We start from the raw sequence: 15094 nt of genomic DNA, 5'->3' as shown, positions 1-15094 counted from the left end.
AATAATCTTTACAAAACTAATAGGTTCCTTGCACTTTTGTGCTCGGGCCCGAAAAATTATAACAACTAAAACTACAGAATTTGCTCAACTTGTGTCAGACATATATGAGAACCAAAAGAAAATGTATTCTTTTCTTTAAAAGATGGAGATGGAGAGAAGGGTCAGGTTGTGTCACAAATAATGGATAGGAATAAAGCACTTTTGAAACACTCGACACAAATATCCATGGAGGCACTGGGGCTTGACTAGCAGCCATTTTTTTGTTGCCAACAGCAACGCCAGTCTTGATGCCTTACAGTATACTGCAATAGTGTCAGTCATAATGACAATCTGCAAATGACAAAGGGATGGGAGGAAAATCAGGCCAAGGAAAAGACGGAAGGGAGGAGAAAACAATGAGAAAGAGAATAACATTAAAGAATAGCAGATGTTACACAGGGAGGGACAAAAAAGGTTGTAAAACAAGATGGGAAATGAAAGTGATTGACAGACTAAAGAAAAAAAACTGAGATGTTAAGGAGCAAGTGTTAATTCCTAATTAAAGTTCTTATTCTCAAATAAAATTACAGGTAACCCTTATGTGGAAACTAAACAAGCAACGAAATTTTTTTGTGAGAAAAACAGTAAAATATGAAGCCAAAGGGGAAAAAAAATGAATGGGAGTGAAAGAGGGAGAGAAGAAGATCCAAATGTAAGAGAAACAACAAGTCTAACTTTCCAAGTATAAAACTGTGCAAGAAAAGACAAAGAGATAAAAACAATGTGAGTGTGAAAAAATCTGAAAAGAGAAAAAGAAGGCGAGATAGAGAGTGAAAGATGACAATGTGTGTGTGTGTGTGTGTGTGTGTATGAGACAGAGAGCTTGAGAGGACTAGAGGAGGAGGGTGATGATAAGGCGATGGCCTTGCATGCTGTTTGGTAGCAATCAAGTGCTCACATTGAAGTTATATGTATGTGTGTGTGTTTGTGTTGGAGCGTGACAACATTTGCCTTCACTTTCACTAATCAGCCTCTTGTTTCACATCTCTCCTCTCAATCTTGCTCATCTCATGGGCTCTTTTCAAACCAAGGTAAAAGCTCAAACATCCACAATCACACGTACAACAGAGATACACTCAGTGGCACTCCTAGCAAGGGTGAAGACACATGTACTGGGAAAAACACTTCACTTTTAAACCTCCGTGCTTTCAAACACCTCTTTCTGTCTTTCTCTCTGTTTCTCTCTTTCTTCCTGTGTCAGCCTATTTCTCAAGTGGTGAGTGTGTGATTGCAATCACGTTAAAACAGTATTGTCTCTGATGAGCTGACGAGAACCCTTGCAAAAAGGCACTGAGCTGCCTTTCTTTGGCTTCTCTAGCCCATAAACCTGCACGTACACAAATAAAAACACATGCACACACAACACATACTAAGGACGTGAGAGTCGAGAGTGGGTTCATGATGTTAATTTTTTGCAGACAGAGATAGAGACAAGATTAAGCAGAAGGAGGAAGAAACACAAAGGAATAGACTCCTCAGTGTTTTCTGGGGCAAGGACATTGTGTCTGCCACTGTCTAACATTGGCCAAATTGAAGGCTGACACACACACACACACACACACACACACACACACACACACACACACACACCTGCCTGCTCTAGAAACATAGATCTGTAATGCTTCGCTAAGCCCAGTGTCCTTATGGGTTTAACATCAGATGACCAACAGACAATGACATCATACTGGAGCCTTTGTGTGTGTGTGCATGTGTCTGTTTTCTTCCTTTCTCTCTCATCTTTATCTCTCCCTCCTCTGTCTAGTTCCCCTCAGACGTTTGACGGACAGTTTCCTAGGAGCTGGGTGGTTTGGGGAAATGGGGAGATGATTGCATGAATTCATGAATAAATGAGACTATGACTTGTAAGGGGAGAGTGAGGCCTGTTAGGCCTCAAGTGGCGATGTTTTATTAAACAGCCTTCATCTATGCGACTCGATGTGAATTAGTTAGCCGCGGGGTCAGAACCTGGTGATGAGTAAAGCCAAGGATGACAAATTACATAGCAAATGTGTCTACAAAAATCTGTCAATGAAAAATCAAATAATAAATAGTTATTTTGGATAACATTATAGGTGGCAGCAGGTTAACAATTGCTGACTTGATCCCAGGGTCATGCAACTTCATCTGCAATAGGTTTGTGGAAAACATTTGTCAGCACTAGGTAAAGTCCTGTACTGAGGGTAAACTGTCACTAGCTATACTGGGGGTTTCATTCCCATCAGGGCCTCCCACAGTGAGAATGCTGCAGAGAAATTTCTGCAGGACACTAACAATTTTATAGCATAGTAGCAGCAGCAAAAAAAATCATCCTGGTGAAGGCATCCTGTTTCCCCCACAGGAATCGTCGTAATCACCATAAGGAGCTCTGTCCTCAAGCATTTCTGAAAGAAGGTTACCAGCTTTGACTTAAATTAAAGTGGCTTTGGCAAATGCTATAACGGTAGTGGGGACATGGAGATGCAGAAGCAGAAAAGTGTTTGTCACTTCTGTATACACATACACTTGTTTTCTTTTTGTGATGCTTTTAAGACTTAAATGTCGACTTTCATAATAATGAATGAATATCAATCAGCACTTTAGACATTAGCCAAAATGTAATTTTTGTACAAATTTGTCTGCAGGTTTCAAACATAAATAACAACTATAACTTAAGAGTTATAAATTGAAGACATTTCAAATGCCCACATTTTGAACATTGGACACATGACTTTCCTCAGCAGTTGCTTCTCAGCTCAACAACCATTTCAGAGCAGGCAGCAGCTGCTGCAGCAGGGTTATGCCCTTTTTTTATACCATGGTCCACTACTCAAGGTGAGCCCATGAGTAAGGATAGCATCTCCTATTGACACCCAAAGCCTCTGCATCGACCAGACTTTTACTGACAGTTCCGGAAGCCTTGACTTTGTCCTATCTACCTTACGCTGAGTCCCAGGAAGCCAATGAAGCTTGTCTAAATTTAAACTTCAGGACCGACAGGGAGATAGGATAAATTGTTGAGGGAAGGTTTTTCCGGTCACCAAAAGAAAAAGTATGCCTTGTCTCATTTTCCCCAGACCTCAAAAGACTCTTTAATCACAGAAAATAGGGAAGTGCTTTGACAAGGCTGACAACACAGAGGCAGTAATGAGGAGGCTGATTTGTTATGACTCTAGCACAACCACAGTCCAGCAGTTGAGGATTGTATCTATTGATGTAATTTGAGTATGCACTACTGCCCCTGATGAACCTCTGGTGGTTACCAACTGCCATTTCCTTGGTTTTTAATCATTTAGCCACCAATTAGTAATGAAAGTGAAGCTTTGAGAGGAATGTAAGTTGGCAGAGCGATAGATCAAATGCCTTCTTGCTACATATCAGTGCAGAGGAGTAAACAAGTGTTTTTTATAGTGCTCGTTAACTCTTTTTTGTTATGGTATTTGCAGCACTGGCCTGAGGAGTCTCTACACATTCACGCAGACTCATCTGGTAGCTGCCCATCACAACTACAGGCCAAAGCATTTAGAGGTTCAGTTCAACAACACTTGGACAATTCTTTTTACAAGATTGATATTCTCAAAATTGCGGCTGAACAAACTCATACCCATTATTGTAGACATAGTAGACACAAGCTGGAAACAGCTTTACAACCAGTCCAATGAGGCAAAGAAACTACAATCATCAAAATCAGCTAGCTGTAATCAGCTGTGTTTGGAGACCTGTTTTTAATCTGACTTTTGTCTGTTTTTTGTATTGCAGAGTTACCTCCAGTTTCAACCTGTAAATATTAAGTTTGACATATTCAATGTGTGTAGTTACTGGTCATTTTCTGAAGTTTGTTTGAGTCCATGCCAATAAATAATCAATAATAATGGAAATAATCTGAAACACACAAGCCTTATATCACTGTGCACAAATTCTTGGCAAAATTGACAGATTTAATTAAAACAATAGCCAATGCAGCATATAAACTAATTTGAACACATTGTACTCATTATCTCTATTTATAACAAAAAAACCATATGCCTAATTGAATTACCAAGTAATAATGCAACAGTTTCAAGTGGTGAATTACAGCTCCAGCAGGGTGTTCCAAGAGGTAAATGAAGATAGACTTCAAAAAATGGTTGTACTGGCATGAAAGCAGTTGAAATGTGGAGTTCAATGCTAAGTACCAGAGTAAAAAGACAACAGGGTAGAGTCATGCATTTCACTCAGCCAGCAGCAGGGGAGAGCCAGACAGAGAAGGGCAAAGACAGAAAGAGTCAGGGAAAGGGAGAGAGGAAGATAGAATTTCACTGTGTGTGTGTGTGTGTGTGTGTGTGTGTGTGTTTGTGCAAGATGACTATTTATAAAAGTCAGAGCTCAAAATGTGATGCAGTATGACTTGCGGTGCATTTAATTCCTTTGTTAATCTGCTTTCAGACCACACACAAATACACACACACTCCGTCTCCAAGCTGTGTTTTTCATCTCTTGGTCTCTCTAACACTGTAGTGCTGTTCTTCAAGGGGCCAGAATGTCCCTATAGGAGAAGTCTGGTGACTGTCATCACTGACATATACAGCTTAGCGTCACCACTAAATGCTCTTTCTATGAATTTTGATTGGTGCACATTCTTGCTTCTTTATCTGGAATAAAAACAAAACTTGTTTTATAGTGCAGCAGGATGGTGGAAATGATTTGGTAAAATAACATCCATTGTTGGATTTAAGTAATCTTACCATCCCTTCTTCCTTCCTTATTGTTTTCCCTTACTATATTCTTCTTTCCTCACCAGGTTTAGTCAGTCCTCCTTCCCTTCTTTTTCATCCTTTCTACTAATCACTGTTCTCCCATTTGTTGTTCATTCTTGCCTCTCTTACTCACTCCCTTTCTCCCAATTGTATTTCACCATCTTCAATATCAACAGCTTCTCTGAGGAAAAGAAGTAACAGCTTGCTTCATTCCATCTTTCTGGTTTCTGCTCAACATTTCTTCCTTCTCCATCCACATGCATGTCTCTAACTGTCCTTCCCTTTCAAGCTGTATTTCCTGCCTCTATCCAACCTGTTACAGCGGTATCAATAACAGTGAAAACGTAGGCAAAATATGACACTTCCTTCTTCCCTTCTTTCCTTCTTTTCCCACATCCTACATATTTCTTCTCCACCATTCTCCAGTGGGCTGTTATCAGTATGTAAGGGGTCTGTAAAGGGAGAGACAAAACTCCTCGCTGGCTTGCTGGCTGTCATTGTTGTGATCCACCAGGTCTCCTTCTCCTCAGAGAGCTAGTGACCTATGGGGATGTGTCTAGGGATGGATGTTTGTGCGTGTATATGTGTGTGTGTGATTGAAGATGAGCTTTGTCCCGCTGAGGAACAATGGGTTCAGTGGTCAAATCGAACATGAGGCGGCCCCACCGACTTTATCTCAGTATTCGCTGTGTGCATGTGTTATGTATGGTTTTGTGTGTGTCTGTTTGAATCTATGTCTGTGTGCGATGTGTGAATGAATGCGATTGTACTTCTAACTTTGGGAATGTCCACTCCTCTTGTATGAGCGTGAGCACGTCTGTACAGATACAAAAAAGCCCAGGTCAATGTGATGCAAAACACTGAACCACGTAGAAAGCCAGCATGCATATGGATAAAGGAGAGAAGAAGAAAGGTGTGAAGAGGAGAGGGAATGACATAAGAACATGGGTGGAGGAGAGAAGTAGGAGAAATGAGATGACAAAAGAGGAGAGAAGAAGAGAGATAAGGATTGGTCTCCTGTGTTGTCATGGGAGCCATTGCACATGCTCTTAGCATGCCATTGAGAACTTCTCATTGGAACATAGCATTCAGGTCCCCACCTATCACAGGCCACTTCATATAAATTGTAGCCTGTCTACCACTTGTGTCTGTCTTTGTTGTGTAAGAGACACTGATTATTACTTGCTGAATTTCATTAATATCACAGAGTTTAATTTTTATATACTGAATTCTGTGACACATGTGCCCAAACACAATTCACACACACACACACACACACACACACACACACACACGCACACACATACACACACACACACACACATGCACACACAGCGGTTCATCATTACCATTATTCACCGGTCCTGAGGATGTAGAACCAATGTCAAGCTGGGAAATAACTGTGGCTGCACATGTAGATTACATATATGCTTGAGGTGGTGTATGGGTGTGAGTGTGAGCATCTGAGGGACGCAGGACATGTGTTAGTGTTTGCTGCAGCACTAAAGGGCCTCTAGTAAAATATAAAATTCTTAGTGGGAGGCATATTGTGAAATAGTTTAGGAGGAATAGAGCTCAAATTATATTAGCTCATGTGATGTCTGTGTGCTTAGGTGGGTGTTAAAATGTAATCTATACATCTTTTGCCTACACAGATATTTGTGTGTATCTCCACAATATGTACGGTACATCTGAGAGTGTTTGCGTGAGTGTGTGTATGCATGTGCATTTCTAAGTTTGTGTGTGGGGGTGTGTGCACTGCTGTATGTGTGTGTCTCCAGTGCACTGGCTAACTTATACTGCTTGTGCCCTCAAGGTTAAAACAAGTTCGGCACTTGACTTCTAAAACACCACACTTTCTGGTAGGGACTTAACTGTTAGGTGGACGCATACACATTTTTGTGATCGTGTGCTTGCACCCACGCAGAGAACACAAAGACAAACTTATACTGCATTACAATTTAACCATCTGAAAAATAAGTTGAACAGAGAGGACACATAACAAAACACTTCTAAACAGAAATTATGTTTAAACAAATTGCTGGCTGTGTCGCTATTTCCTCTTCATTCTCTCCAAAAGTCATGCCTTAAAGTCCTATTAGTCTGTTGAGGAGAAATGTGATTGAATATGAAATATTATTCAGGTGGTATGTTAAATTGTTTGGCATCTGAAGGAGCTCGAGATGAACAACCTTGGTTTCTGCAGAGTGAATAATAACCCTTTCTGAAGAATATTCTTTCAGTGAAAGTTAAATGTATGAATACTCCAAGTAAGTAAGTAAATTCATTCAGCTAAAACCACTAGTGGCACTGTCAAGGCTAGAATACACTGCGGCTATGTGTATGTAAAAGTGTGTGTTTGTCACTAGGAATGTGCGCATGCCTCTTGTATGTGTGTGTAAGTATGTATGAGTCATAACTGGGTACCAGAGTATTAAATGTTTTGAATTTACCGAATCTAGATAATTCAAGACTCTGAAGAGTAATCAGTCACACAGTCGTCAACTAAATTCGCTAAAGAAGAAGTATAAGCATAATTAGATAAACAAATGAAGCAAGCAAACAACAAACTAAAACAAATAAGAGAGAAAGAATTTTTTTTCTTGCTCTGTCTGAGACATTCTTTCGATGTTTGTATTGTGTTGGTAGGTTTTGCAGAGGTGCATAAAATTACCCAGATTTGGCATAGATGTGTGTGCATATAGCAGCATGACTGATCCTCACATCTCCACAAATTCTATCCACTCATTCCCATAAACATGCGCATTACACACACACATACACACACACACACACACACCATTATAATCTCTCCTGAGGCCATAGAAGCAGCTACACCATGATATACAAGCTAGGGCGGTGAGGTGTAAGTTGATCACAGATACTGTACCTGTGACCAGCTCTCTGATTTCCACATCTCCAGTCTTCCTCAGCAGGCGGACCAGGGCAGGAATCCCACCGCAGTTCTTCAGGGCCACTTTGTTCTCATCGTTGGCCTTGCCGTACACCAGGTTCCTCAGGGCTCCGCAGGCGCTACGGTGAACCTCACTCATCCTGTGGTCCAGTAGGTCGACGAGCAGCTGGATGCCTCCCTGTCTGCGGATCTGAGGATCAAAGACACCGTATCAATGAACAGTGCACTTGTGCTTTCTACTTAAATGAATTATGTACAAACTTCATAGACACTTATCATAGACTCACATAGCTGTACACTCATGCACGAAGTCTCTATTATTATACTATGCTGAGATAGAAATTAAAATCCACCGCCAGAAAAATGTTGGCGGTCAATAGTTAGTTTATTTGTCTATGCAGGTAGTTACTTTTGTACATGTGTACAGTATGGGTGTGTGTGTGTGACCTACAGTATCTGTCAGTCCTGCCAATCAGATTTTATTAACAACCCGATATGCACTAATTAAACATACTATGACACAGCTAATGACTGTGCTTTCAAAAAAATGACACTTAATTATACTGATGAGGGAAGGAAAAGAGCTGTGACACCAGCTTTGCTTATAATCTAACAAAGCTACAATATTTTTCTGCCTCTCTTATGCGTGTCTGTCTGCTGTACTGTCTGTCTCTCATCCTGCTTCGCAACATTTTCCATTTTTACATGACAGTTCGTACTTGCATTTTTAATACATGTTATGTTTGGTGCTGTATGTGTGTCTTTTTGGTTGTCTGGTTCACGTTTCCTCACATGATCATGTTTATGCATATACCTATTACTCCTGACAGTTTTGTCTTCTGCTAACTGAAAAGGAAAATACTGTAGGTGGGAGGCACAACTGCTTCTTAAAATAGACAACTAAGGTTCAATTGTTTTATATAACATTGTACTATTTTTCATATGCACATGAATAATGGTGCAAATGTGTGTATGATTTATACATTATTTATGATGGAAATGGAAAGTATAAAATCTAATCTTAAAATGATCAGAAACTGGGAGCTTATTTCAAAAAATAAAACTCTTGGAAACTTTAACATTTTTGAAGACCTAGATTCCAACATACAAAATTAATATATAATGCACACACTGATTCTGCATCTTTTAATTTAATGTATTTTTTAAAATGTTTTAGTATTCATACAGTACATCTATATGCTATAAATATAAAAAAATAAAAAACAAAGTTTTGTCATATAGCCCATAACACATATATGTCTACAAAACATAACTTTTGCACTTTTTGTAGCATCATTTTATCCTCTACTCCTTTAACAATACTAACAACATTTTAAAAGCTAAATCAGATAATATTATTCAAGAAATAAAATGCAGACCATGACATTTCACTATGTAATTATAACATAAAATCGAGGATAGTAGATAGACTAAAAAGGCTTTGTAAAAGGTTTCCATCAGTATAGAAAGGAAACTTAGAAGCCTGGTTCCAGACCTCTGAATCACCACACACATCTCAGATTTGTTCAGTGATTGATATGAATAAATTAAGTGAAACAAAATGGTAATTCAGTGTGATTATCAAGCTATAAACCTAATGTGGCAGGTTAAAACTACAGAAGACTAGCCTACATTCTTTGTCTACCAAATAGGTATACAGCAAGAGCAGATATTGAAATCTTATTAAAATACTGGAGAAAGTCTCTTGGCTGGTATGAAATTTTTCATATGTATTTTATGCAAGCATCTACTATATCCTCCAATGTCACTCTTCTACTCTTAGGCTTGTTTTAAACGTGTACTATATGCCTTCCACCAAAAAGCAGGCACAGACAAATTATATGGAAGGTATTTCAACTATAGGCTTCACTTTGCTGTAAAGAGCAGTGGATTTCCCTCTAATTTCAAAACTTCTCAGTATGTATGTAACCACCTCCTCTCCTTGTATCGTATATGTATTTCTGTATTTGCTATGTAAATACGCACAAAGACACACACACACACACACACACACACACACACACACAAAGAGAGACAAACAAACAACCCAATCAGTGAAGATTTATGATTATATCCTGATTCTGTGAGTAGACAAGGCAGTCAAGACTGTTAGCCCAGTAGGGATCACAATGAGGGTATTCTGGTGTTGCACATTATGCCCTACCCCTATGGTGTTACACATAATGTCTTTCCCCCATGGTGCAACACATTGCCTTCTCCCTATGCTGGTGCTTTTTAAACCCTCCCACATCGCTTCTCCACTGCAGGGATCTTCATCGGCCTTAGAGGGCCAAAGAGCTTAGTGCAACCCGAGTTTAGTCCAGTCGACAGGGGTGTAGTACGAATCACCAGAAACAGGCTGCTGTGATCACCAGGAGACTAGTGCAAACATGGACAGAGCAACTAGTGTGTGTGTGTGTGTGTGTGTGAGAGAGAGAGAAAGAGAGAGAGAGAGAGCGAGACAGAAAGTGTCTTTCACGCTTCCCCTTTTATTTAATCTCTGGAGTACTGCAACAGGCAGAGTTACTCAGCCAGATAACTCGAAAAAAGTTTTTCACAGTTATCTGCGTAATCAGGCTTCTTGAAACCCTCTTTTATTTTTCTCCCCCAGACCTAGGACATTAAGCACTAGAAAATAATTCTTAGTGTATGTTTGATCGTGAAGCACCAGATGGGCGGAGTCTACCATACAGACAAGTTGACAGGAACAGTAAAGTGCGATGAACAGACTTCCAAGCCTTTTCCTGTGATTATCTCTGGCACTCATTGTTTTGTCTCCTGTGAAAACCTCAAACATCTGGCATGAATGAGCAAACAAACAAACAAAAAAAAACACATCAGAATGAGTGTCTACAAGTGCAATTTAAGTTAGATTTTTTGAAAACATACAAATTATTACTGTAGGCCAGGAAAGACAGAATAAGGGAGAAAAGAGTGAAAGGAGGATAAAAGAAAGCATAAGAAAGTGATGGAGGGCACGGAGAGCATGGAGGTGTTTGATGACACAGCAGGAGTTTATCGAGCAAAATGACTTGGCTTATCTATTCAATTAAAATGGATTAAGGGATGCACTGAATGGCAAACTAACCTTGCTCCATTGGCCACACAATTTCCGCAGCCTGATTTGCTGTACCTCATATGCCCTCCAGTCCTTACCTCTGCTCCTCCCCTTCTCACTCTGCTCCCCTTCCCTTCTCCCATACTGATCTCTGCTCCTCTCGCCTCTCCTCTTTATGCTTGTGTCACAGTTAATCTGTTATTCCATAAAAGCCATAGTGCTATTACTTTGTATTGCCTCTGAGCTACCTACAAGGCTTGCCAATACCTCTGCGCCTATTCCTCTATTCCATGTAAAGAAGATTAGAAGCGCAGATTGATTTGTCTTTGTCTCCCACTGTTCTGTGGCGGCCACGGCTATTGGTAACCCATAGCGACAGCATTGCCGTGGTAACAGTTAGCAGTGGTGACAGCTGGGATTGTGGGAATCAGAGGTGCTGCCGGCGTAAAAGCTGGCAGTGGGATACCCGGGTGACACATACCTGGGATGGTGGCATGTGAAGCCTAACAAGTGTGTTTGAGTCACTACATATGGAAAGTCAACACTAATCAGCAACACACTGTAGACTATTTACTGCTTACATGTGAGTGAGGAGACAGAGTGAAGATGTGTCACACCTTTCAACCTTTCATGCATGTACACACTCAGGCAGGCATACACACATGCAAGGGCTTTTGTTTTTACCTGCCACTGAGCCTAGGGCTAACTGCATTTAAGAGCCTTTCAACCTTTGGCTAATTGAGTTCTTGGCCCTAGGCTAACATTTCCCTCTAGAGCATTCGAAACTGGGCCAATTATGGCATTAACCTATGGCTTCTAAATATTATTCTGAGGCAGGGACAAAGCTAATTTTGCAACAGTATCAACAGCAGGATTCACAACTGTGAAAATCTATGTAGAGGCTCTACTCAACAAACACACAAACCACTACTCTTCACAGCAGCAGAAAGGGACAGTGATTAATAAATACAATGTGTGAGTGTGCCTGTGTATGTGGTGTTGAGGGTGTGGTCCCCAGCAGTTTGATAGTAACATATGGCCATTGATACAGATGTTTTCATTTCTAGCTTTTTGACACCAGATCATGGAGAGTGACAGGAAATGTTGTAGAGGAAAGTGATGGATTAGTAACTTACAAACCATCCACAAACTCAGCGCTCTAGACTGCTGAACCAAATGCAACAAACTAGGCACATTCTCTAAAGGTTACCTGGAGGGTAGGAAAACCCTGAGGCAAGGGATTAACAACAGTTTTGCTTAAGTGACAAAAAAAAACATCATTGATGGAAGAGGCTTTTCTCTTCCTTTTAATTACATAAAGCAGTCCTTGATGAACTACTCAGCATATTGTTGCCAGTGGTGATATGTAAGTGCAACACTTAACTGACACTGGGACAAAAAAAACTGCACTGTGTAAAAACAGTGTCTCTAATGACAAACCGTGAAATAGTGAGCATATACTGTAATTCTAACTGCAATAGAATCTGATCCAGCCTCCAGTACTCATAAGATCCCTGTATACTGTATAATCAAGCAGGTCTGCTGTAAAAATAAATAAAATCATAAAAAAGGTAGAAGGAGGAAAAATTAAGTGAGAGAGGCATACAGTAATATATGAGGTGTGAACTAAACAAAATGGATATGTGTGTGTATGGGTGTGTGTGTGTGTGGGGGGGGGAACGACACAGACTCAGGGGGGCATGTTCCCCTCCCTTCAACCGATCTGTTGGATAAGTGGATATCGACAAGGCTGCTACCCAAAATGAATTACTGATGTGACTGAACTTTAGTCTGACACAGTGTGTGTGTGCTTGTGTGTTGTTGTACCTAAAGGGGATGCATGAGCTGACATGGCAATGGGCTTGTGAGTATATGTACTGTGTGTGTGTGTTTGTGGCTACGGTACGTGTGTATGTGCCTAGAGCAGCTAGAAATTATGCTGAAGATGAATTTGCCAAGCTGCCTCTATGGTCAACTGTAATCTGAGCTGAGGCCAGACCTCCATCTGTCCTACCTCTTGCTCTCTCTCTCTGTGTACATTGGACACAGGCATATGTGAAGGCACAAAACATAAATGCATGCAAACACATTACCTTAAATTAACTAACATATTGTCACACAAGCAAGATATGCCCTGTCTCCTTCTCCTAGGAGTATTTTTAATTTTGAGAGGTCATTTAGCTCTTTGAAATCTGAGATTACGGAGTTGAACTTGTTAAAGTAAATGTTTCTTATTTCTTCACCTGTCGAACAGTGACCACACATTCTGTTTTCTTTTGGTTGCCAGGATTTTTTGTGTCTTCCTTTTTCGATTGCCAGTTTGTGGTTACTGAGCCTGTGCTTGGTTAGGATCTGTCTCTGCTTTCTATCTGTGACAGTAGAGAGATATTCTGCCAATTCATCATCTCTTTTTAAGCCCAGATAACATTCTGATCTACTTTGGCTTTTAATTTCTTCTTTCCAATGTTCCAAATATGTTTCTTTACATTGCGTTATAATTTGGTTTACTCAGATTGGTGTTTGGAAAGCAGTGTAGTTGTGAGACTGGTGAGAGTGTGTCTGGGAGGGGGTAGTTAGTCTCAGCACCAACTGACATAGGGGACTCTTTTCTGGGCTCAGCTCTTGAGTTTGGAGGGCTTTGGAATGGAGGGTGTCTAGGGGGCCGGATTTAAGGTGATTAAAATATTTGAGTGCTCTCTATTGAATGTAATTATCGGTGGGTATCTGCCTAAGTCTGCTCTACATGCATTTGTTGGTGTTTTTCTGTGTATGTGTAAAAAGTATTTGCAGAATTCTGCATGTAACAATTCTGTTGGATGTTTGTCCCAACAGGTATAGCTTTGATGACTGAGTGGACCCCAGTGGCTGGATGACACTATCAAATATTTTAAGCCAAATTTTAATTGGAATTTGGAAATTATAAAATGTTCTCTTAATTGCATTTAGAGCTCTTCAAGCTTTTTCTTTTAGTGGATTCACTGCCATGTTGAAACTCCCTGATGTTGTTATACCAAGTAGGTATAACTCATACTGTGTTCCATGATATGATTATTTATGGTCAACTGGTCTTTGTTCTCCTGACATCTAGGGTGTTTTAGAAAAATCATGACATTAGTTTTCTTCATATTTACTGCTAGGGTCTAGTTCTGACAGCACTTTTCTACTATGTCCAGCTGTTGCTGTAGTCCTTGTTCAGTAGGAGACAGTAGGACAAGGTCAGAGACTTCACCTCTCTATCTAGGCGGGAGACGCCAGGAGCAGCACATTGATCCAACTGTACAGCAAGTTAATCTATATACACATTAAATAAAGTCGGGCTCAAATTACAGCCCTGACAAACACCTCTTCTATGGGTGAAGAATTCAGTTTGTGACCAATTTTAACAGCAAGGTGTGCTGTTTTTCCAGTTACATTGATTTAACCAGAGCATATATTTTGCCCCCATACCACAATGTAGAAGTCTCTAATAGAGCCTTTCATGCCAAATAGAGTTGAAAGCTTTCTTGAAGTCAATAAAATAAGTGAGTATCCTACCATTTTTTGTTTAGTGTAATGTTTGTTAATTAAAGTTTGATGGGTAAATACATGGTCAGTAGTGCAGTGTTTTGGGAGAAAGCCAATTTGATTTTTACTTACTTTTTACTTTTGCACCAGATGTCAGGATATATATATATATCAAGGTTGGTTGTCTTTAAGTGTTTCTTCTAATGCTTGGAGTTTTTCTTTTATAATATATTGATCTGAATTAAATTTACTGGTATGTCTTTGCACAGATTTTCAAAATGTGCTCTCCAGATGTCACCATTTTGGATGGGTAGTGGTTGCTTTGTGTTGAAGTTGTTCCACATATCCCAGAACTGATTTTAATTAATGGCGCTATCAATATCTTCAAGTTTCATGTGGGTATAATTTAGATTTTTGTTCCTTATTGTATGTTTATATTTGTTTAAAATGTCATTTTCGTAAGGTTGGGTTGTTTGGTTGGTGATGTTTTACAGGTCTTTTTACTCCCTTTCCCTCTCTATCGCCCCCTCTCTTTGGCTTAGCAGAGTATCTCTTTAGCGACAAATAGCAGCCATGTTGTGGCTGCATTTCGCTGCTCAGTGTGTCCTCTGCCATCTGTGTTTGTCTGGCTGACTGAAAATAAAGAAAAGTCTTTAGATCAGAGCTGATAACAAGTGGCTGCCATCTACATTCATAATGTATGTTAAGTGAGATGGCCCATCTCACATACAAGGTATGTTAACTCTTTGATTGAAAATCTCCTTGTAATCCAATTCAAGAACCAAATGGTTAAAAAATTACATTAAATAATTCTTGTTTCATAAGATTATTAATCAATATTTGATATATGTTTGTAGTTGTCTGTAA

The 15094-nt window shown here is 39.9% G+C and overlaps 1 protein-coding gene across 8 annotated transcripts in view; it reads right to left on the bottom strand.

The window, feature by feature from the left end:
- The window catches only part of ctnnd2a (catenin (cadherin-associated protein), delta 2a), a 252253-nt gene that overhangs the window by 59234 nt on the left and 177925 nt on the right, over window positions 1–15094 (bottom strand). For all 8 annotated transcript variants that reach the window (XR_006375784.1, XM_044176683.1, XM_044176687.1 and 5 more), the window contains one exon: window positions 7642–7855. Coding sequence is in view for 7 of the 8 variants with exons in the window: in XM_044176683.1 (XP_044032618.1) it covers window positions 7642–7855 (214 nt within the window). In the remaining variant the exon portion in view is untranslated. The remainder of the gene's footprint in view (window positions 1–7641; window positions 7856–15094) is intronic.

This window comes from Siniperca chuatsi, linkage group LG19 (genome assembly GCF_020085105.1).
Source record: "Siniperca chuatsi isolate FFG_IHB_CAS linkage group LG19, ASM2008510v1, whole genome shotgun sequence".
Taxonomy (NCBI): Eukaryota; Metazoa; Chordata; class Actinopteri; order Centrarchiformes; family Sinipercidae; genus Siniperca; species Siniperca chuatsi.
Note: the sequence above shows the minus strand (reverse complement) of the source record. Positions and strands in the feature narration are given on the sequence as shown.